This window comes from Balearica regulorum, chromosome 7, assembly GCF_011004875.1.
Source record: "Balearica regulorum gibbericeps isolate bBalReg1 chromosome 7, bBalReg1.pri, whole genome shotgun sequence".
NCBI lineage: Eukaryota > Metazoa > Chordata > Aves > Gruiformes > Gruidae > Balearica > Balearica regulorum.
Genome location: NC_046190.1, coordinates 29373427 through 29397787, shown reverse-complemented (window position 1 = coordinate 29397787; position 24361 = coordinate 29373427). Strand labels below are relative to the sequence as shown.

General features: G+C 34.8%; 1 protein-coding gene across 1 annotated transcript in view; it reads right to left on the bottom strand.

Annotated features, from left to right (window-relative positions):
* Window positions 1-24361, bottom strand: part of NRG3 (neuregulin 3) — a 411246-nt gene that overhangs the window by 227388 nt on the left and 159497 nt on the right. Inside the window, 1 exon segment of the mRNA XM_075758695.1 lies at window positions 16972-17101. Coding sequence (XP_075614810.1) covers window positions 16972-17101 — 130 coding nt within the window.

Genomic DNA, 24361 nt, shown 5'->3' with positions numbered 1-24361 from the left:
ATGCAAGGTGTCCTGCCCTATGGGACATGCCAGTCAGAATCAACAGGTAAAGAATCCAGGAACCTTTGTGAAGGAAGGAGGGAAAAGGAACCATAAACCCTCCACAACCACACAGAAAAGAACATTTCTGTCAATTTAGCAGAATTTTTGTAGAACATGAGGTGTTTTGAATAAAACATTTGGGTTCAGGAAATCAATGTTTTCTGACAGACATTTGTTCTGCTAAGTTAGTGACTGTTGGTTCCAGAAGAGTGGGCAATTTTAAAGCTCCACTATACAGAGCTAAACTCAGCCCCACCCCAAATGCAGTAATAGCAAAATAAAATAAATAATAATAAAACCCCCAAGGATTTAGTGATCAGTTCTATAGATACACACAATGAGACACACATCTCTTTCCTGAAGAGAATGATCAATATAGTCAAATGGAGAAAAGGAAAAAGCTAAAGCTTTCCCTTCTCCAGTACTCCTATTCTTTTTTTCAACATCTTGTATAATTTGAACCAATACTGCAATAAGGAGATAATGCTCCTCTCTTTGAGTCCATTTTAGCAAAGCTTTTCTCTGTCACACTAGATCAATATCGCATTGATACATACTCTGCCAGACCAGCTACAATATCGCGTTCTTCTGCTGCTCGGCAATATGAACTGATTTAGTACATGTAGCTGAAAGCTTTTGCAACATGTTGAATGATTTATAAAACAAGTGGACCATTGGTCTAATAAGACAAAAATTATATAGACCCTGGACAATACAGTAACATGAAGTTCCAATGATTTCTACACTGTTTTTTGGTTAGCAAGTCATGTGGACGCAGAAGCAATTTAGCATGAAAGTAGCACCACAGATTTATGGACATTCCCTTATGCGTAATTTTCCTCAGCACACAAAGACTTCAATGGTGCTTGAATACAAAACCCTCTATATTTAGGCAGTTAGGCTTATTTAATTGTTGCTGGCTTATTAATTCATCTCATTCTAATTTTTGTTTCCCATGTTCTCTGTATACTAACTCATCAGAATTCTCATTCTCCATCTTTTCCTCTGGAGTTCTCAAAGATGATGAGCATGTAATCATTCTGCCGCCCTAACCATGCCCCTCAGACATCAGCCATAGTCTTTACAGGTAATGTTGCCTACCTTTTCTTATGACTTTGGCAAGACAATGTTTCAAATGAACTTTTCCCACTGGAAGGGGTGTGTGTGTGCGTGTGGAAATCCGTTTCAGATGTTTTTAGTATTTCCCTAACAACATCACAGAAAACCTCATTTTTAGGATCTGGTCATCCTCATGAGCTCTATCAGGAGCTTCGGTCACACTGAGAAATGCAAGCAGAAACTTGAAAATTCCTTCAGAAGGCAGGCTGGAGCAATGCTTCATCCAGGACAGTCATTGTACGTGCACTTTACACTGCTCTCTTCCAGATTTCTAAAATGGTAGTAGACCCAGAAAGCCAGAACCTCATTGTTATCTGAATGGAATCAGAAGGGTACTTAAAGATACAAGAAGAATGAGAAAAAGGAGACACAAAGAAGAAGGGCAGAAGTAAGGGGGCTGCATGACTCAAATGTAGCCCCTGCATAAAGTGCCACTCTGCAGCATCAAGAGTCTGCCAGAATGATCCCATCAGTTCCAGTCCCCTAACCTTCACTTTAAATATAGGATTTATTATTTTAGCTTTTACTTTTCAAAAATACAAACAACAAGAAGAAAGGATAGAAGAAAAAACCTCACATACTTTTGTACGGTATGAGGCCAAAGAAATGTGGCCTGTCTGCAGGGCAAGTAAGATCAAAGTAAGGTTTCACTCCATTTCTAAGTTTTTCTTTCTTTGGTAAGATGCTTAAAAAAAAAAATAAAAATTGCCTAACGAATTTGGGATGAAGCATCATAGGATAGGAAAGGAACAGACAAAATGCCTGTTGCAAAGACCTTATACATTCACTAAAAATTACTGTTTTCTAAGAAATACACAGTACCTGATGGAAAGAAGCTAACATCTCTTCAGCCTTTCCAGTTAGCTGTTACTTTAGTTATAAGGTATTTATCTGCTCAGTTTGAGAAGTATTTGGTTTCCAGGATACTACTGAGATTTATTCAGTCATTGATGCACTGAACTCCAAACAGGATACTTCCTGTAAAAGAACTAGTAAGTATATAATCTGAAAAAAGAGATATTGCACAGAGAATCCAGTTGACTCCTGAAGAGATAATGAGGCAAGTTTACAAGTTTAAACTCAAAGTTAGAAAAAGGGTTTTCAGACAGTTTGAAGCATAAATCACAATGATGACAAATTCTGTCACATGCATATAAACTTAGCTTTCATCAAAATATGAAGACTTTTAATACAGATCATGCTTCATTAAAAATAAAGCACAGTCCCACACAGCTTTAAGAAAACATCCAGTATGTCTTATAATTTATCTTGCAGAATGTTTTTTCTTTGTTCCAAACACACAAATATACCTTACACCCAGTTTTCTTTCTTGATATCATTTCTTTAACAGCAATATATTTTTTGTATCACAGCTTAGACATCAAATTGTTTGTATTCAACTGAAGAACAGAAACTACAGACTTGACTACAGTATCCAACACAAAATGAAATTCAAACTTATTCCTTGAATATGCTGATATGTTTAAATTATCCATGTTTAAGGACATTTTTATAAAGGAAATTTTAATATCGTCTAACAAATTGTTTCACTATATTTTGTTCCAAGAACAAAAGATTGTTACCATGAAAGCTAGACATTGTGGTTGAAGATCTTGAGTTTTCATCTACCGATTTTGATTTAATTTGTACTTTTGAATCTTTTTACAAAAATATTTACAAAAATGGCAAAAAATTTCACAAAATTTATAAAGTTTGTATTTCCTTGCAATTAATCACAGTGTTGCCATTTCCATTCAAGGTGTAAAGGTTAATTAAAATCATTCAATTTCAGCTTGTTGTAAAAAGAAATGCAGTGGCTTATTGCGTACTCAAAGTTTATGGTTTTCTAGACAATTTTAATTTTGCTCCTATTGCTGTATTATTGCTGTTCCAGCATGGAGGCCTTGATCAGGACTACTGTGATCTGCTGAATACTGCAGAAAAATCACACACCAGCTCCAGCCCTCCTAAACCTTGCAGGCTCTGTGCTCTCAGGGAGGGAAATGAAGTATTTGCAGGTCCTTGCCAGGAGAATAAAGGATATTAAGAAACACGGACTCACAGGTATGCAGAAAGCAACATACATCAGCAACCTGATGAGGTCAGGACAAATATCCTTTCACATCTAACATCAGCAGAAGACCATAATTAAAAATACAATAATCTGTGCAGAGACATTCAGTTTTCTATTTGCATTTATTTCAAAGCTCAGACAGCAGTAAATACTATAACTCAGTAAGACCAAATTTTTGTTCATGTTCGGTCGTCTTTCTGGAAGAACATGGTGATTTAATTATCAATTTATATTTAATATCCAGTGCTTCTTTTGCATCTTCCAACAAGAGCAAAATAAATATTTAGTGATACGTTCAACATACAGAATTTAAAAACAGCACTTTAAAGCTAGATTTCATGTTCAATAATCACTGCTGATAAAAAAAGGTGGCATAATAATTTAAATTAATTTGGTTGTGATACTCCTCAGAGATTTAAAATATACATATTAAATAAAATACTATGGCTCTATTCAGAATTAAAGCTCTGTTTAAAGACACCCAGCTAAATCTCTGCTGAATCTTATAGTACTTTTTAGCAGACACAGTAACGACCTTACACCACAAGGATTTTCTGACAAGTGTCTATACACATCTATAGTGTATACACTAATCTATTTGTAGGGTTTTTTTGTTCTAACTTGCTCAATTCATATTCAGACATCACAAGCAATACGCTAAGATATGCAACAGAAAATGGGATGTTAGGATACATGGAGATCCTCAGATTTGCTTCCAAGGGGAACTGATTCTGTGTTAATGGAGATTGAAAACACAACAGGAAATTACACATGATCACCTTGAAAAACAACAGATGAGCAACAGATAAAACCCTACGTGATAGGTAGGAGTCATCATTGCATAATTCTGTGCTTTAAGACTTTAGTGAGAAGTTAGAAAAAGGTGGAATTTTGATTCTGCCTTTTGTCCTCTTTCTGTCATTTCTCAGTAGGGGTGTTTTTGTTTGGTTTTTTTTGGTGTTGTTGTTTTGGGGTTTTTTGTTTTTTTTTTGTTTTTTTTTTTTTTTAAACACAGATGAAATGTTTTACTAGCTAACAGCATGCAGAAGAACTCATCTCACCTATCAGGCAAAAATGCAATTCGAAAGTTTGATGGTTTAGAGTTCTATTATAAAAATACAGTTACTGGTACAGTAACCATTAAGCTTTAAGTAACAGTCACAATGCTGTTGGTTTTCCTTCTACAAAAAAAAAAAAAATTCTTGGTTCAAAAAGAAGAACTGGGGGGAAAACCAAACAAAAAAGCCTGTTCAATATACAGATGCTGAAATTGATTAAATAAGCTCAAATTTTCACTGAAGACAATTTCATTTGAGAAAATAAAACCGATTCCCAAGAGCTTTTGAAGAAAATGTTCTGAAGCATTTTATTGCTTGCAGTCATTCTTTACCTCGCCTTTATTATTTTTAGCATTCCGATTTGAAATATTTTAGAGAATGAAAAGATTATTTTTCCTCTATTAATGAGCATTTTTATGCAGACCAACATCTGAGTGACTCTGAAAGCATCAGCTGATCAGCTAAGTTTTGTGGTGTGGTTGCAAAGTTAGCACACCTCAAATTGGAAAGCAAGTGTAAGAGCCACATAGCAAATCTGCACAGATGCAACCAACAGCAACTAACAAGAATGAATCAGTCTTTATCTTTTGCCCCAAAAGTGATATAAACTCTTTTGTAAAACCACTCTCATGAGTTAAACTTAAACTTTGTAGACCCAGAATGCAAGATCTGAAAAGCATCACTTTTGAGGTAAGACTGGAAAAGTTAGCCTCCACAAAGGCATATTGTGTGGAGGAAAAGATAAATTTAAATAAGCTGTAAAAACAAGTTACAAAGAAAGCAGTAATGTTTCCATGATGAACAGAACAAACAGTAATAGGCTTGAACTTCTGCTAAAAAGCATTAGACTGGACCTCAGAAAAATCCTTCAAATGGAAGGACAAAAGACCACCCAAATGTATTGCCTAGGAACATTATAAAATCTCCAAATCTGAGAGGTCTTCCAGAGCAGGTCAGACAGAGATCTGTCAGAAGTTCTCTGCCTTTACGTGACCATGAATGACATCCCCATACCCTTTAAGCCCAGGTTTCTAAGATTCTATTAGACATCTACTAAAGATGACAGAACCCTAGAGAGAAGAAAATTCCCAGTAATGGTGATAGCTAAAAATAAGAATAAAAAAGGCATAATGAATGAGACCATTTTTCATTGGCTTTATTCCTCAGGTACCTAACTGCATGTATTGCTTTATGTCTGTCATCAATTAATTTTAAACACCAAAATGATTCTAATAACATAACATTCCCCTTACTGAAATTGCAGATTCAGTATTAATCAGAGATACTTAAGAGAAACGTCTATTATGATGTCTACTATCAAAAAATGTTCTCATAGTGCTGGTCTTCAAATTCCCTCCTCTGGTTCAATGCACATGGACATTCATAATATACTGTGGCGCCAATACCCATAATTTTCAATAAATGCATAATGAAAATGGGAGTTCACGTTTGGACTGTGGTACAGGCTGAGACACTGGGAAAAGGTCCCATCCTAGCCAGAGTGGCCTTAAAGACACCAAAAATCTTGAATGCCTCTGGCTGTATTTTCATTACTCAATAATTCGTAAGTCTTTCTCAAAGCACTTACAACCCCTACAAATCTTGGCAAACTAGAAATTTATTTTATAGCATAAACAGTTAGCTCTGCTCTTTGTTTCTTTTCCTCTTTTCTCTTTATTCCTTTATGCAAGAATATGGTCCTCTATGGTTTACAAATTCAAAGAAACCAAAAGCCTTGAGGTTGGTTTTTTTTTTAGTTGTAAGAGGACAAAATAACAAGCTTCTACCTTTGAATTTCTCACAGGTCCAATTTTAATTTGAAGGGAAAAAAGAAAAAAGTGTGGGGGGGAACCTGTACAGAAATAGAAAAAAGCTGGTTATTTAAAAATGATCTGATTCCATCCTGCAAAAACAAGAAAAAAAGCATAGTGTAAATAAAAGCATATCAAACATCAGGAGCTTGCTTCTATTTTCTGCAACTCAAAGTAAAAAACTTCCGAGATAAGGGGGTGGGGACTTGGTGTGAACTTAAAATTACTACTAATAATTTTTCCTTTGCATTCATGTTGGACAACTTTAATATAAAATTTCTGATTTTCAGGGCATAAGGCAGCAAGAGGTGACAAGTGATCACTTTAAGTCTAATTATCCCTAGCTACTGTTCTTCAAGTTGCTTCTTTATGTGCAAAATTAAGAACACAAAGAGAAGAGGGAAGAATGGATGGCTACGCATAACCAAATATGCAGCAATCACTTGTAACTGAAATTGCCATAACTGAACAGAACAGAGAACTGTTGGGAAAGAGAGTGTAGGCAGTTGTAACATTTATCTGTTTATTTAAACTAATTATCCAAAATATATTCTAATGTAACACACAAGGGAAATTTCAAATTTCATTCAACCCCAGTATTCCTACTGAAATCGGTCTAGGGCATAATTAAGTACACGTAAGACAAATTATGAATGTGTAACTTTTAGAAGTGGCCAGAATCTTAGTTTCAGATAACAACAAACCCTATTTAGAAGTTATTCTGATAATATCATGGTGAGGTATAAACTATAAAATCTTATATATAGTTATATCACAGCCTGAAGTAAGTTTTCCTTGTCCAACAGCCATAACATTACATTAAATAGCACACATCAGAAATTTGTTTTCTGCACTATTCTATATTTTATGGTGTGTGTCTATTTTCATACACTGAGTGCCTATCAAGGCAAATATATATTTATATATATTTAAAATATATTAAAATATATAAATATCCTTTTAACAACATTCTGCTCTAGACTATACCAGAAACTGTATCTTAAAGGTAAGCAATTGAAAAGAATAAGAAGAAACTGAAGAAAGATGGTCTTAATGCTTTTTTGTCTCTAAATTGGCTACTGTGGATTAAACTTCCTTGAATAATATCAAGATTTAAGGGTGAAAAAAACCCCAATCAAAACAACAAACTTACTTATTTACTGGAATAGTATCCCTGTATAAGTCTTCCAAAATTATAATCCCTTCAGATCTCACTTTTTCCTCATCATAGCTATGTATCTAAATGACATCGTAAACCTGAGATGCCACACAGGAAAGAGCTGCGAACAGCAAGAAAGAGTATCTAAAATGTCTCCAATACTGTTGATCAAAATTCCTTTTTCTTACAAATTTTGAAGAAATTCATAGATACTTGCTTTTTAAGTTTCCAACATCTGTACTGCTTTCACGAGTTGCAACTTCAGAAGACTTAAAAGAAACTGTGTTTAAAGGCAATAACGCATCCCTCTCTCTGTTCTTTCAACAAGCTCGATGACAGGCAAAAATGCTTTCCCCAACTGTTTACTGATAATAGTCTCCCATGACATCCACCATAATAATCCAGACTGCAAAACAGACAAACCATAATTTTTAGTTGTTTAAATGACAAAGGCCGTGTAAAGATTAAGTTAAAGCAGAGGCTTACCCTTCAGACATAATTCCAGAGATAATCTCTGACTTTTGCATTCCTCTGTCATATATCTTTTGTATTTTAATAATGCAATTAACAAGATATCATTGGGACATCATAACTATCTTAAGCAGCCTGGAGTTTGACCTCAAATTGGTATGCTGATTCAAGTAGGAGTCAAGTTATTACTCTAGGCTTCTGACACTAGCCTTCTTCAACAGTGTAACTCTTGTAAAAACTACAGTTTGGTATCTAACAAAGTGGCTGATAAGGCACAAATACAGCCCAAAAGATGTTTCATTATAACCTTCTGGAGATCTCTCTGAATACACTTTATACAAATCTGCTTCTTATTAGATACTGTTGGCAGGTTGCTTCAAGAGTTCACCCCTGTCTGCACTGGACTAACTTCAAGGAACATGTTTCAAAGTCAAACGATTCATTCACTCCTAAACACTGCAGTAATGGGTACAGGATAAGAACCAGAATACTTATCTATTTAACATACCTCATATATAACAGTTTACCTGACTGTCTAAACTTAGATACCTCAGTTTTCATAACAGTACAGAATCCACACATTTTTGCCTCACTTCCCGTCTTCCTATTTGAGATAGCAGGAACAGCTTGCTTTGCAGAGTAAGGGACAGAGGAAACAGGTGGGTTGGTTTATTCTTTTTATTTAGATTAACCTAGAGTACTGACAGATTAATGTTTTGGTAGTTAGCATTTTTATATAGTTGCCATTTGTTTTTATTTAAATGACTCAATAGTCCAGAGTTTATTTCTTCTCCTAGCAAGAGTTTTTCCAGCAGATCTTCTGGGAGAATGTCTGTAGATAGGATTAGATTGGAAATGCTACTGCTTTCAGTGTACTTAAGACACTGGCAAGGATGAGAATTTAAATGAGAGATTTCAGATGTCTGTATTACGCACTTCACAAATTCCTTCTTGCCTAAGGGAGCTAAAAACAACAATAACAACCACCACCCTAACTCATTTCCAAGTTAACTTAAAAGCAGAGTTTCATCGCAGAATATTTGCATATGTTATCTTCAAGACAGATGCAATATATATCAACAATATTTGCACCCACACTTTTTAAGGTTTTTTTTTCTACAAATACTTTGTAATATAAAGGTTATACAATCCGTTTTTTTCCACTGGCAGGTTTTGCAAAGCAAGGGGGAAAAACCCAATTCTTATAAATTGATGGAATATTCCTTTGCAGGGGAAGGACTTTACCCTTTTATATTTATCCAATTTTCAGAATAAACCTCTTCATCTTGTATTCAGGTTCAGACAACACGTATCGAGTAATGGCTTTCTGCAGGTCACATAACTTTATTTTTCCTTTAGAATTAAGAAGCAGGAGGCAGTTTCTTCCATTAACAGATCAACTTTCTTCATGGAAGTTTGTATTTTATATAGAATGGATTTGAGTCATCTCTACCAGTGGAGATGTGCTATACAAACAAGGTGCCTTGCTAACCTATAATGACAAGACACAGCTTCAGAAACATGTGTGGGCACAAGAAAAGGTGGTGATAAAAATTTAAGTTTTCTTTTCCAGCTTTAAGTATTCTTGCTAGTGAGACATGAGAATAAACGCTAGCACAGCATTGCTTCCTAAGCTCCCACTTAGGTGCCAAATCAAGAAATTCAAGAATTATTAGCAGCCTCAAGAAAAAGCTATCTCAGCTGCTGTGCCAGCAACTACATTTCTCACTTCTCTCTACTGAAATTCAAGGTCATAGCCCAACTCTTACTTCAACCATCTGAAGGGATCTTGCCAAATGCAAAGGAAGATGAATTGGGTTTCTCTCTTCCAGTCCTACAGAAAAAGATGGTAGCTTATTTAAAGCTTCCAGAAATATTTTTGTTTCACTCACATTACTGGTTGTTCTAAGAAATGATACTTCTCTTATGTTTGGGAAATAACTGTGTACACATATAAATGAAAGAATTAACCCTGTTTGATTAGACAGCTAATTACCTGTGAATTAAAAATGTGTGGCTTGGGGAGAAGCAGGCAGAGTGACATGCTAAGCCTGTAACTATGTTTCCCCAAGCTTTATGTTAACCGAAAACAGATTTATATTAGTCTCTCAGTTTTCTGAGAAAAAGAAATGCATTCCACAGTTTTTTCAGTCCTCTATGCTGACAGAAGTTTAAAATGTATACATTCTCTTAAGCTTCAACATTTAACTTTGGATACATAGCTATGCAATTTCTCCTTTCTTTCTTTCTTCTTCCTCAAACTCTTTCAAGGATATTAATTGGAATAAGGATTTCAAACAAGATGAAATGGAATACTAATTTTATTTTAATGGATATTTGCTTCAATCAAATGAATCACAGGTGAATTCAGTTAGTGTGTAATTTAAGTCTCTGGACATGCATTTTATGTGTACAGTATTGTGGCTTATACCTTATTGCTCTGACTGGAAAAATGTATCTTCATCATAACCTGAAGCAGGAGTGTAAATTTCACAACTTCAAAAGATAGAAATGGAACTAGAAAATCATATTTTTTTAGTAATCAAAGTTTTTCAAAGGGAAATTGTTAGAAAATCTGGCCTAAGATGCTCAGCAGAAAGCAAATAAAACCTGAAATACTATGAATACAGACTATAGCATCTTGATAGACACTTAAAACTATCACTAAATACAAAGCTTTATTTTATTCTGTATTTCTTTTTACCATTAAATTAATTTATCCTCCCCCAAATAATAAGATTAATACAAACATGTTTTTCAGAAAATGTTTAAGGGGGATAAATAGATTATAGAAGTTTTGCCAGTGACTTCTCTGGTGCATGGAGATGCTTGAAGGAATGATACTGCGTGAACAACAACTATGGTAATAAACACAGATTTATTGCAGTACTCAAAAACTTAAGCATGTGCTGAAGATGAATTTTTGTAAACATCAATGGAAACGTCTGTCATGATGTTTGAAATACAGACTGTGACAGAGTTGCATTAAAACACTCCATTTTGCAGATATTTGAAAGCAATTGAATTTTGTAAAGACTTTTCAATTTGCATATGCATATATTTTTCAAGCTGAAAGAATTTTCTACTGCAAAAGTAACAGATGATTGAAGAAGGTAAGTATCTGCTAAATGCAATAATCTGGGGGAAAATCTGTAAATAAAAAACACTGCAAAATAAGTGTTGAGATTGTGAAAATTAATCAATAATTTAAGTACTTTGACAAGAAGCCTTCTCGAGAGCCTCTATCTTCTGAATGTTAAATTATGAAAGCATGAATTGGGTGTTATTGAATACAGCCATGTTTAGTGTGCATATCACATAGTATGTTCTTGCACTATTTCACCAGGGGAGGATGTTAAAAGACTCTATATTTAAATTTAAAAACTATTCGTTATTTATTGAATTCTTATACCATAATATCAGACTTGAAGTGGTTTTATTTTAGAGGACTATTAGGAAAAAGAGCATGGATAACTTAGAAAGTACTGGGTTTATGCAGGTGAAGTTTACTATTCAGACAAAATAATTTAGTTTTGATTCTGATTAATTGATTCTAATTAAATGAAATCAAATGAGATTACAGAAAATTTCAGACCAAATAATAAAAAGCATGCAAGATTGGGTACTACCAAAAAAGTTACAATACCTAGGTGACAAGTACAAGACCTACAGACGTCTTGGGCTTTTCACCATTTCATACCGAGGTTTAGAAACCATTTTTCTTCATGGTTCATATCTAAAAAGACTTGAAAGGATAAAACAGGTATGTGACAGCAAAGCTATGCAACCTCTTCCTGTAATTTCAAGGGGCAGGAGTGTCAAAAGAGAATGCACAGAAGTGGTTTGGGGGTGTTTTTTGGTACAGAGAAAAAGAAATACCTAAAACTAGACAGACAAAGCATGAGGTTTTCCAATAAAAAAAAGGGAAAAGCAGCCAACCTGCAGAGTTGTTATTAATGTTATGTAAAGAAATAAAGGCTTTTACTTATTTGTTGTTTACTAGCCCTGTCTTGAGCATTTGAATATGGCCGAGCTGATTGTACCCTTGGCATGTGTAGTCCACATGACAGATGTCTTGGCCAGAATTTCGGCTTACTGGCCTGAGTTTTGAAAAGTATCACAGCCACAATGCTTTAGGCACACAGGCTATTTCATCTGAGCTAACAGAAAGAACCACACTGCTGAAGGGAAGCACGAGTTGTAAAAGCACTGCTGAATAGGCAGGTGATGTAATAATAATGCAATGCGATACCTATATTAAAACATAGTTGCTTAACAGCAGCTTGGAGCTACCTAATGTGGTATTTCAAGTTCACCCCAGCTTTTCTAAAGTAAACATGAAAGTAAAAATGGCAGCATTTCCAGCTAATGATGTGTGCAACGATGCAAGTATAATCTAGATACATGCTACAGCTATGCTTATAAGCCAATAATTTTCACCACAGGAGGTCTGTTGATTACCCTTGACATGGAAAGTATCCTAAATTTTAAGCACAGCTTTCTTCCTTCTTTAAACTCTTGTAGCTCTACGTTATGTTGTCAGCTTAACACAATGGATTATTTTTGATGAAACTAACCTTGCAATACTGTGACGTCAATTAAATGTTTTATTTATTCAACGCTATTCAATAGTGAATAATTTTCTGGGTTTACTTTACTTACATGTTGAAAGCCCTCTGTAAAAGTGTCACTGTGATACAAGATGAGGGGAACACATGAAATGGAGTAGCTAGTATTTTAAAACACCTAGGTCAGACTACAAAAGCCTAGATAACAAGCCACATAACAAAACCAGGGAAATTATATTCTTATCTTTTTAGATTTTTAGCTTACGGTTAAGCGTATGTATCACATGCCATGCTCGGAGCTGTTCTGAAGTCCAGCCTGTTTGATCCCTTTCTTCTGCTTTTATTGACAGCAAGGGCTATGCCTTGATTACAGTTACTCCAATGAGAGAGAGTCATGATAAAACCTGACAGTATATGAACATCTATCCAAACTGGACTTCCACTAAAAGGGAATTCAATCCTTCTGGTCTCATGACCGATTTTAAACAAAGTTGACCAATACTGGTATCATTTTTTTAATCAACTAAGTGTAAGAATGGAAGTGTTTACCCATAAAACCAAGCAAGATCACCAAGCTCAAAATTCATCAGAACAAGATGGATGCATCAAAAGTAGATTGTCCTATTAAATCTGAAAACTCTGGGATAGTAACCAGAGTAGTGCTCTTTGGATGGATACGTACAACCAGCTCTAATTTGGTTAAATGGGAATGATGGTTTGTTTACCACGCATTTGAGAGTCCATTCTTTCACTCTCTGTTGTTAGAAAACTTATTCAGGTTTTATACTGCTTGCTTCGTGAAGGAGAGATGAAAGACAGGAACAACGGACAAAAGGAATATCTCATCCAACATACTCAAATTCATAAAGAGTACATTAGAGTTCATTGCCAACACAAGCATTCCAGTGCATACACAACAGTCTTAATGGCTTCTTTCAGAAGAGAAATTTAGCAGTGCAATCCTCCTCTCTCCTCAGAAGGTTTAGCCACTCATTCCTCCAGCATTTTCCAGTCCTAAATGGGTAATCATAATAAAATGAAAGGACTAAAAAGAAAAAAAAAAGTGTAGAAGGATTCACACAAAACCCCCACCAAAACCAACCAAAACCCAATCCCAAAAACACCAGTGTGACTTAAGGTCTTTGAACTAAAGTTGTTCAGACAAAACCTAAACTTCTTTTTTTAAAGCCTGCATTATGAAACACCCTGTTAAATGCCAACGTGTCAGTGTTGACTGTGTACTTGATTTGTTTTGTGTAAATAACAACTAAAAGCATTCTCACCATTCAGCCTAATTTCTCAAGAAGACAACAAGGAAAAAAAACAACTAAAACACAACAGCATATGGAGAAGCTAAATATGAAGTTTCCCTACTGTTGACCTACCCTATCCTTAAAATAAGGTCATGTTAAACCATTCACTAAAATAAATACTGAAGTCACACCTTTAAAATAGCACAAACAACATCCAAGGTATCTTGTTTGTTACCTAACCACATGGGAGAACTCTGCCAGTTTACATCCCCAGGCAAATTTTCACCAAGAGACAGTGAGTATAATATAGAAATCCAAATGAAAATGGAATTACAGAATTTGAAAGTATAACCATTCCTATATTTTTTCCTCCAGTTGTCAACTAAGCTAAAAAAAAAAAATCCCATGACTTCAGGACTGCCTCTTGAGGTGGGTAAAAATGGAAGATGCACAAGCAGGGCTGCTTCAGACCTCATTTACTGTACTCCCAGTAGTCTCCTGCAACATGGCCTCCCCTTGCCCCTTACCAAGCACGCGTGCTAGTCCCACTCTCCACAATTACAAGTTCAAACTAGATAAGGCATGTGTCTCACAGAAGAGAAAAAACTTATAGAAACAGTGCTTTACAACATCCAGTTGCCAATATGACTGTTGGGAGTTCGACATGTGCTCATCTCTTCCTATTGTCCAACAAAAACATGATGAATTTTGTGAACTCTGAAAGGTGCTTGAACTGCCAGTTGAGACTGATTGCACTGACCATATGGTTCATGCGGATACAGAAGAGGTCCAGGATGCAATACAAATATTTATTAATTGCTATCAATTTTTTCTTTAACAATCATTAGAACATTTGTCCTTAAACACGTACGCACAAGAACTGCACAACTGCCTAAGCATATCATCTACTAACACTCTTTAAACCTGACAAAGTGGGATGAAAGATTTTTGCTACATCAAGGTCTTCTATCTGCAGCTGTTCCACATGGCAAACTCCCATTTCAGTAAATTCATGCTCTGTTCCAAGAACAGATGTAAAAATCAAACTCCCAATGAGAATACACAATGCACCCTGATTCTAAGAACAAAGTATCATTTCATTCTCTAAGTCTTCATAGTTCTGTATTCAAATTATTCTTTCAGTTGTAATGGGAATTCCATAACCCTTTCATTCTTAGGGAAAATTACTTTTTTTCTAGTTAGAGGACAAATACAGTACGTCAGTATTGTATTTTTCTATATGTGTACATTCTAGCTGCTATTTCAGAGCATCGTTCTGGGCTACAGATAGGAAAACACCTGCATCCCACTCACTACAGCACTGGCCCTGATGAAAAGACATACAGTCTGTTACCAAAGTAGAGATACAGAAGGTCAAATTAAAAGGTTTCTCTTCATTAATGACATACATATCAGTATCATAAAAGTGATTCTGAACAAGCTACTGTTTGCAGTGTTGAAGGTCCTTACAGCATTAAACAAAGCATTAAAACTAGTTTAATTACCTTTTAAATTATTTTCAAATGTATCTTCTCTTGCCATATGCATTTTTATTGCCTTATACATGTCTTTTTGTGTTGCACACTTCAAAGTACCCACTGAAATAAGCAGATGTTTAATTCCCAAAGAATGCGTCGATGCCTGAAACTTGAACAAGCAATGCAAATCTGTTACACACGGGAGCTATCAGATTCACCAATGATACCCATATTTCCCTATGGAAGAATTACACAAGAGAAGGTGATGAAAAAATTTCACTCTGCTGGAAAGCATGAAAACTCAACACTCTGGCTTGTTTAGTTAAGGGGAAAAGCTTGGATGGAAAAGCTTCTAACCATCAGTCGGAACTGCATTAGAATCACAGCAAATTAAGAGGAATTTGTCAAACGCAGACAACAGGAAAGATCTTGAAAGTCAAACAAAGTAACAACAACAAAGACAGCTCTCTTATGAGATATACTACTGTAGATATTTAAAAGTTTAATCCATACAGTTTACTAAAACAGTTTGTTCAAAGAAATTAGTTAATAAACTTACCAGCCTAATTAAATATTCTCATATATATCAATTTCTCCCTGCTATTAATCTGTATCAGTTTTGTCCAGATGGAATACTATGACAATGAAAAAATGTTTTAATATTTGAGTCATATAATTCCCTTAAGAGCTCATGACAATTCTAAGAAAGACTGAAAATCACACATGTGCTTTAAGAAAAAAAAAAAAAAACAAAAAACAAAACTGTAAAGTTTTATAATAGAAATTGAAATAGTTCATTTTTCCATGATTTCCACTCATGATATTAATTTAAGAAGAGCACCATAAGAAAACATAAAGTAAAGAGGGGAAATGAATGCTCACTGAAGCATATACAACTGAACTGGAGAAAAGTAACAGCATATTATTAAAAATAAAAATCTTAGGAATATTCTTCTGATAAGCAGACTGTCATCAATCTTTAAATCCATAAATTTCCCACTTTCAAACCAGGTGCATTTGATTTTGTGACTTTTTTTTTTCCCCTCTACTTTCAGTGAGATTTAGCAGCTTAAGTCCCAAATCATTCAGGAAATCTTCTGAGTATCTTAGGTGCTTTTTATTGTTTATGTTAGAGATACCTATATATTTAGATGCTCAGTTTAGAATTTGGGCATAGAAGCATCTTAGATATATGTTCTGTATGCCAAATACAGTATCTTAGGACTAGATTGAAACATCACAAATACAGGTTTTCCTTTTGGACCACTTCTATTTAAAAGGTTGTTTGAATAGTTCAGAATTTTTTATTCTCATCTTTAGGAAGATGTTACAGTATTCCTTCTGCATATCACTCTCTCTTACTGGCCATTACATCTAGAATAATTGCAGTTGGTGATCTGGTTTTGTTTTCTGATATTCTTTTAAATACATTAAAAATAGTCATAGACTTTAACAGAAGTTCAGGAGTATAAAACGGTACAAAAGCTATATAACAGGTTCAGGTGGCTAATACAGTCCATTTTATCTTTCAGTAATTAAAGTTAAGAAACCTTAATTCTTAAAACTATTAACTGAACAGCTGCTCTTCTCTCAAGGAACAGTTATTGTCAAAGGTCTAGAAACACTTCTGGTATGTAGAGGAACATAAGATACGTAAAAGGTGTAAAACCCAAAACATTAATCCTAACTTGTTAGTATGATTAGAAAATAGAATAGTGAAGGTTTTTCTTATCTATAGAAGTTGCTTTTTGTATTTCTGTGTTTGTATTTACACATATTGCAGACTAGTAAAAAACATCAACTGTGAGGGATGCAATCAAATTGGACAAATTCCATTGATTTATAACATTTACAATCTGAATGTTTATTTTTTTCTAATGCTGTCTCCCTTAGACAGAATACTTTTTTTTTTTTGCAACTTCCTCACAAATGACTTACCGGCAGTGTTTATGCGATCCTGTTAGGGTTTCGATCACAAAGCATTCCCCTTCATTGAGACAATATGCAAGATCCTTGTCTTTGCATGGCTTAAAGTGCTCAGATCGCTCAGTGGAATACGTTGTAGTATCTATGGAGAGAACAAAAAAAGGAAAGAAATGCCTTAAGGCTAAGTGCTGAATGTTCTTAAAGTATATCTTAAATAAATTTGACCAATTGGTCTCAGTAACATCAACTGATCAAGACAGACAATTAATAGAAAGCAAAAGCAATGAGCAAGCAAACTTCAACATGATCGCAATACTACTAGCAATCAAGCTTCTTAAAAAGATTCACAAAAAGAATCTTGTATTAGGAAACATTAGCAGAAAAACAAACTAGAGTGCAGCATAGTTCAGTATGATTTCAATCACTTCCAGTTTCCAACGTATGTCTTCTGAAATGCGAACACACCTATTGTGTATTCTTTAACCAGAACCAACAACAATTTTCATCTTAATACACTGAAATATGGTTTTAAATACAATACACAACTTTTTTCATGAAAAACAAGCAGAAGTACTTAATATAGTAAAAACTTAAAAAAACCCTCATAAACCCCACAACAATGAAAGAAAAAAAACAAAGCCAAAAACCTAAGGACAATGTTAATTTGATTCACCAGTCAAATCGCCCCAGAATTTAAATGTAAGCAATGCACCATTGATTGTTTTATTTCAGGTACATCATCTATAGGTTTCTGTAGTCCGTTCGAACACGCCCACAACACAGTTAAAAAATTGATTACGGTTTGGACTGTTGGCTGTAACTTTGGAATACAATGTTAGATAATGAGATTTGGAATAGGCTGACAGCACGTCAAGGTGAGCTCTCATTCCCTGTCTTCTAATATATCTCTTTAACCTTTCCAATCCAGTTAGATTAATCAACAATAAAGTGAAATTTTCAGAGGAAGATGTCTGACTGACAGATATTTTAATTTTCTTCACTAAGACAAGGATTTTTCTAATGAAGCATGATTTTCAAAGTAGGCAATAATTTCCATAGAGCCACGGGTCAATCTTCATATACAAACTTAATTCTCAAAGTTTTAATTCTTACCCACTTTGTGGGGACAAAGACCAGAATCCAATATACTAATATATATTAAAATTATAAGAGAACCTTTCAGTATATACCATCCAGACAATACAAGGTATTCTGTTGCTTGCTGTCAAAGCAATGAAGCTGTGCTCGATGCATGTGGAACTTTGCACACTCAAAATTATGTAAAACACATTAACTTGCTTTTTGCTCATAACTGGAGACAAAGTAAATATCCATCAAGCCAATAGCAAAGTTGAAATCCAAAACACTGAAATACATGATAACTGTAAGTATGGTTCTGCAAGAAAATTCAGATAATTCCAAAAATTTTTCAAAGTAACTTTTTTTTCAGTTTTAGCGTATTTTAAATAAAGTAATGGTACAGGTTTTCCTTGCTATGCAGACTAAGTGAAGGAAGATTGATAAAATAGATTTGAAAAGAATAAAAAAAAAAATCCACACCCTAATCTTTGTATACAACTCTTCCCCCCCCCGCCCAAAAAAAAAAAAAAAATTTAGTTCAAAGATTTCAGTGAAAAGAAAAAAATCCTGGGAATAAACTCCAAGAGTCTCCCTTCAAATGGTTGTGCAGATTTAGAATGAAAAGTCCTGCCATGTTCCCTGATAGCAGCACTTACGAAAAAGGTGCAGGCTGTATAAAAACTATGGTGTTTTTAATGACCACAAGCAAACCCTGAAAAGAAATGTATCAAATTGTATTTTGGAAACCATACAAGATGTTTGTAAATGCAAACAGTGACTAGCACATCACTGTTGACATTTCAAGAATGATCAGGTTTTATGTCACAAATATCTTCAGGTAGGAAAAAAGGGAGCCCAGTTACCTTTTAAGGTCAATTTTACACAGGAGAACTTAAATGACCATTTAAAAATTTGCTTAGGCAAAAAAAAAAATAAACCACAGTAATCAGCTATGATATTTCTATCCCTTTCAAATAAGGAAAACTGAAGATAATATTATTTGAAAGCACTGGTGATAATTACAGAAGGTAACTAAAACTGTTTGATGAGCAGCAATTCAACTTGATATGGCTTTAGAGAACAGAACACTTATATTTGTCAGCCTGCTCTGAAGAAACAATCCCTGCAAATACCTTTATGAAGGTAGTCGCATTACATATTACATAGACCAAAGTAATCAGAGATGTCCTGAAAGGACAAGAGCAAAACTAAGGAGACATGCAGTATCACAAAGAGTGTCTTTGAGGTAGTGACATACTGAATTCTCAGAGCAGTATCTGAGGTGCAGGATACTCCTACCATAATTAACTCAAAAATACCTTGTCAAGGTCAGCATTTTAAAGTTTTGGATTAAATATATTCTTTAGAGGTTTTGTTCTGTTGTATTTTAATCACTTCTCCATTCAATATTATTCAAGACTAAATCAAGTCCACAGCAGAAACTTTTGCCAATTCAGCAGTGTCAGAGCAGAGCACGTGACATTTCATGCAGGCACTGAAGTGCCACTGAAGATACAGCTACAACATAATTTAATATATATGAGTACTAATGGAAATTACACAAGTAATTAGATTTCTCTGCCAATATAAATTGTTAACAAACTATGGTCAGCCATTTCAGCTAGCCAGCCTTCCAGAACTGGAGTTTCCAACAGTTCCAGAGGAGTGACTGGTGCTCTGTCCATGCAGAGCGATACGGAGCTGGAGTCAAAACCTTCCCCTCAGAGAACAGGCATAAAGCTGTGATACTCCATTTTCTCCACTTGAACATCATCGGAAGCTTTTCTTACATTGTTTGGAGATGCATCTCTGGTCTTTCAAATTAAGCACAACAGTTACGAGTAACAACGATGCTGACAGCTGCTTATGACAGCCTTGGAAATCACTCTTTATGTGGAAAAGTACACAATAATTTGTAGCTTTTTTTTTTTTTTTAAACAGTCTCATTAAAAGTCAGTTTTAAGTTATAGCCTTTTCTGTCCTGGAAATATTTGTGCAAGTCTAACCAGGTTGATGCACATGAAAACATCTGTGTACAGCTGACCTCTGGTCTGCAATGATCAGGTGTCTTAGCTACAAAGCTACTAACATTCAAAAGCTCAAAGGCTGTATAACTAATTGATATCCTAGATATCCCTAGAACTGTTTGGTATTTTCTGCAGAATATACTCACATACAGGATATGCGAGTTTTCTGAAAGGTTACAATCCTGCTGTTAATTCACGTTGTGCTCATGATGAGTCAAACCACAGCTTCATTAAATATTGAAAAAACAAAATCTAAAAACTTGTTCTAAACATAGTTACAGAAAGAACAAAACAGTGGAAAACAATGTAGAGACTATATAGTTTTCTTGATTCTTTTTCTAATAAATAATAAATCTTATTGTCTGATTTGCTCGTCTCCCTCCCCCCTCGCCTTTTTTTTTTTTTTTTTTTTTTAATTCCTAACCAAGCACTGAATTGACTTTTCTATGGTGGATTTCTCATTCATGGCTTCAGAAACCCGCTAAGTATGCACCATTCTATTGTGAAGTTTGATTATTTATTTTTTTAAATACCTGATAAAACCTAGGCATTCACAAAATTACTAGTACAGCCCCTTATTTCTAACCTTTGAATGTGGGTAACAGACCCGAACATTTATAGGTAACAAAAGAGAACTGCTGTTATGCATTCACGTGTCCTTGAATTCAATATGTAAATGCCAATAATCCATAATCCTTTAAGGTAGTCTTTTTTTTTTTCTTTCCAATGTCTAAATGTCCAGGTGTTTAATGCAAAAGCAGAAGGAGCTATTGATTTTTGCTGGAATCTTTCAAATTAAATTGGAATGAAGAATTTCTAGGCACTTTTGCTCTATTTTTCTTGCCTCACTATCAGCAAAGCTTTACGCATGATTCCCATACTCCAGAAATGGATATACCCTTGCCAAGTCTCAGATATCACTGTTTAATCAAGTGAACAAGAACTCAGTTCACATTTCAAAGGAAGGCTTCAAGATCTTCTATTTAGAAGCATGGAGTTTGTTAAAAAATGCAGTTGTTCGGCAATGCTGAAGAAAAATTCAGTAGGAGTTTTCAGATTTTTTGTTTTGTTAAGTTCTAAAGCTTGGTCTAAAGATGCGTTAGTGACTTTGTATTCTTGTCTCAATCTATTTCATCATGTTTATACCAACACAGGATGGCTCATTATAGCTAATTTATTGAATGCTCTTCAAGGCATAACATGGATACTATAAATACTGTCTCCCCCTTGAAGGCTATCAGCTTCATTGTTTCCAGCACTATTCTCTGATATTAATAAACCTGTAATTGCACAGGACAAATGCAGGAAAAGAGAGAATGCAAGATTTGAAATATCCTGGGAAAGAGTGGCATTGGTGGCAGCTGTTTCTGTGCAGACTGCAGCAGCAGCAACCATTCCCACCCGTCACACGTCTCGCAGCATTCTGGGTTTAGAAACAGATTTTACTGGATACATCTCAAAAATAGTTTTGCATGCTAGCTTTAAATGATACCCACACTGCATGCACATAATTGTAAACATTTTTTCCAGATAAACAGCCTTAGCTGCTATAAAGAGAGTAAAAAAAAAAAAAAAATGGCCTAGGAAAACAAGAGATGAGAAGACCCTGCTTAACTTTTCTGAAGTCACTATTGGAGGGGAGTACAAATTCTGTAGCTACATAACAGCACCCACTTATTAACACAGGTATGACAAATATTCCTCCTTGATAATGTACTAAGTAGTTAAGACACCATATTTGGTTTAATACCAGAGCTTACACACTGAAAGACTTTTTATTTTGACTACCATTGGGTATTACTAACTTTACAGATTTAGCATGAACATGCAAACTAGCTTTTCCTTTATTTTGCTATCCATTTATAACTGATCATTTCTCTGAGAACCAGAGGCACCAAAAAAGCGAGATGCTTATTTTAAATCACTGATCTCATTTTTAAATGCACTAGTAAAAAAGGCGGTTACAAATAACTGGACTTCCTCTGACAATGCAACACCACTAACCAAAAAAAAACCCCAAAAACCCCAACAACAAATCTTCTCAAAAAATCCCAACATTTTTTACAATATATTTTTATATCACTATTGCAGTCTATAAAGAAGGTAACATAAAGGTCATTTAATAGCATATAGAGAGTTAAATTTTATGTTCAGTGAAGTCAATGACAAAATATCTACAATGACTCAGCCATTATAACCAGAGTTCCCTACAGTTCTTATAGCATCACATAGTGTTTATCTCCTGACATTTCAGAATTATGTGGTAGCCCTACTAGAAAGGGTCTTGCAAAAAATGAAAATGACAAGCAGAATAGTTTATAGATTAATTTGTTTACTCATAATACCTTGAATCTTAAAAAACATAACCTAAAATGTTTATTCCTGTGCTTTTAAAAGTAAATGAAAGGTGGGTAGGGGGAGAAGACACCAAGCCCTTACAAGATATTTATTAAGGGAGAAGGAGTGTAAAACTGTGTTACTTGCAAGTGTCTATTATGATTTACAATAGTAGCTCTTAAGTTGTCAAAATTTGTAAACATTGAAGACATACTCATTTTTAATGCAAACCAGAGATCTTCCTTTGTCACTGCTAACTGAACACTTCTTGGCGTTAGCCATGGGAGACTGCTATAACAATCTAGTAATGAATTATGAACAAAAACTTAAATATCTAATAATTAAAACTGTTTTTTAAAATGCTAACAAGGATCTTGTTCTAAACTTACTTGCAACTCTTTGACTATGATTAAAAGCAAAAACTTAATGAAAATATGAAAAGTATTTTATTGCATTTACAGAGACAACTTTGTGTTAACTAGCAGTCAAGTTCTGAACACTGATCATTCAAGCAGCTATCCCTTTGCAATTTCGTCCCAGACAAAATTTTATTTAATACAGTAATACTTCAAAGGATTTGATTGCATTGTGATAAAAAGCAAAATTTCACTACAGATATGGGAATACTCGGAGCTTTTCTATTATCCTTCAGATTCAAATGAATAAATCTGTAGCAACAAACGGATATTTAGCAACAAACACATCAAAACATCATTATTTACAGTAGGTTGGCTTCCTGGCCAGATTGTGGAGGTAGCTGAAATTGTTATCAGTGAGACATGGTCCAAATGTTTTTTTGCTTTGTATTTCATTCAAAGGATTATATAAGAAAGCTCATGTGATGTTAACTCAAGAAGCATGTATTCTCATGAAACATTTCTCTGGGGGTACAAACAACCACATCCTGGAACAGACTGCTTTTCTCCCCATATCAGCAGAGCACAGCATCACATCCACAACTGCACAGAAACAACAGCTCAAGCTCCAGAAACGTACAAGAAATTAAAGACAGGTAGTCATCTCCCCCAAAATCAACACACACTCGCAGTGACGCCAAAATTAATTCTTCAAGTGTGATCTCATTCCAGAAATAAATGTTCACATTTTCCAAATGCTTTATCAGTTTGAATCACAATACACAAGTACTAATCCATATCTTGAAAAATATATTAAAGGATTTCCAAGCTACTAGTGCATTATTAGCAAATATTCACGTGCTATCAGAGAACTGATTGCATGCTGCAAAACACTTACATATTAAAAGGATGTCTTTGCTTTCACTACTTAAAAAAAAACCCAAACCATGCAATCACTATTTCTAAAAACAGTGCAAAAAAAGTCCACCTAAAGGCATCTTGTAACTGAAATTCAAAAGCAGAAAAACAAATAAAGCTAGCATCACTTCAGAATGTATTATCTGATCACATCTGTCAGAACTAAATAGTGAGCCCTGAATACCAATGAAATTCATCTATGTATGTGCAAAATTGCACATCAGAGGCTGCATTCTCCTGTACAGCTCAAACCGAAATCAGTGAGAGCTGAACAAATGGGAGATGACTCAGGAGAGAGCCCCGTGAGACACAAAAGGCCAGGGTTTTTCAGAAGTTCAACATCTAGGAGCCAAAGAAACAGGGGTGACTAAAACTCTAAAAGGTTTCAGCATTCAATGTGAAGAGTTATTTTGAAAATTGAGTCGTGACAGTTCTGATGGGCACTCTAAGTGCTTTTGCCAATCAGACATGAATTCAGATGTCCTTTGGTAGAACTTCTTATTAATTGATCTAAAAGAAATTCATAGAGGAATTGAGTGAAAAAGATTGTGCCAAAAGTGGATCCACCATCCCCCACCAGAGCTTCTCTCTCCTTTGAGCCCCAGCAGTCCCTCCCGTCTCAGTATACTGACATCACTGGAGTCACCAAAATCCCGTGAGATTGGATGGTCCCATTGCAGCAAA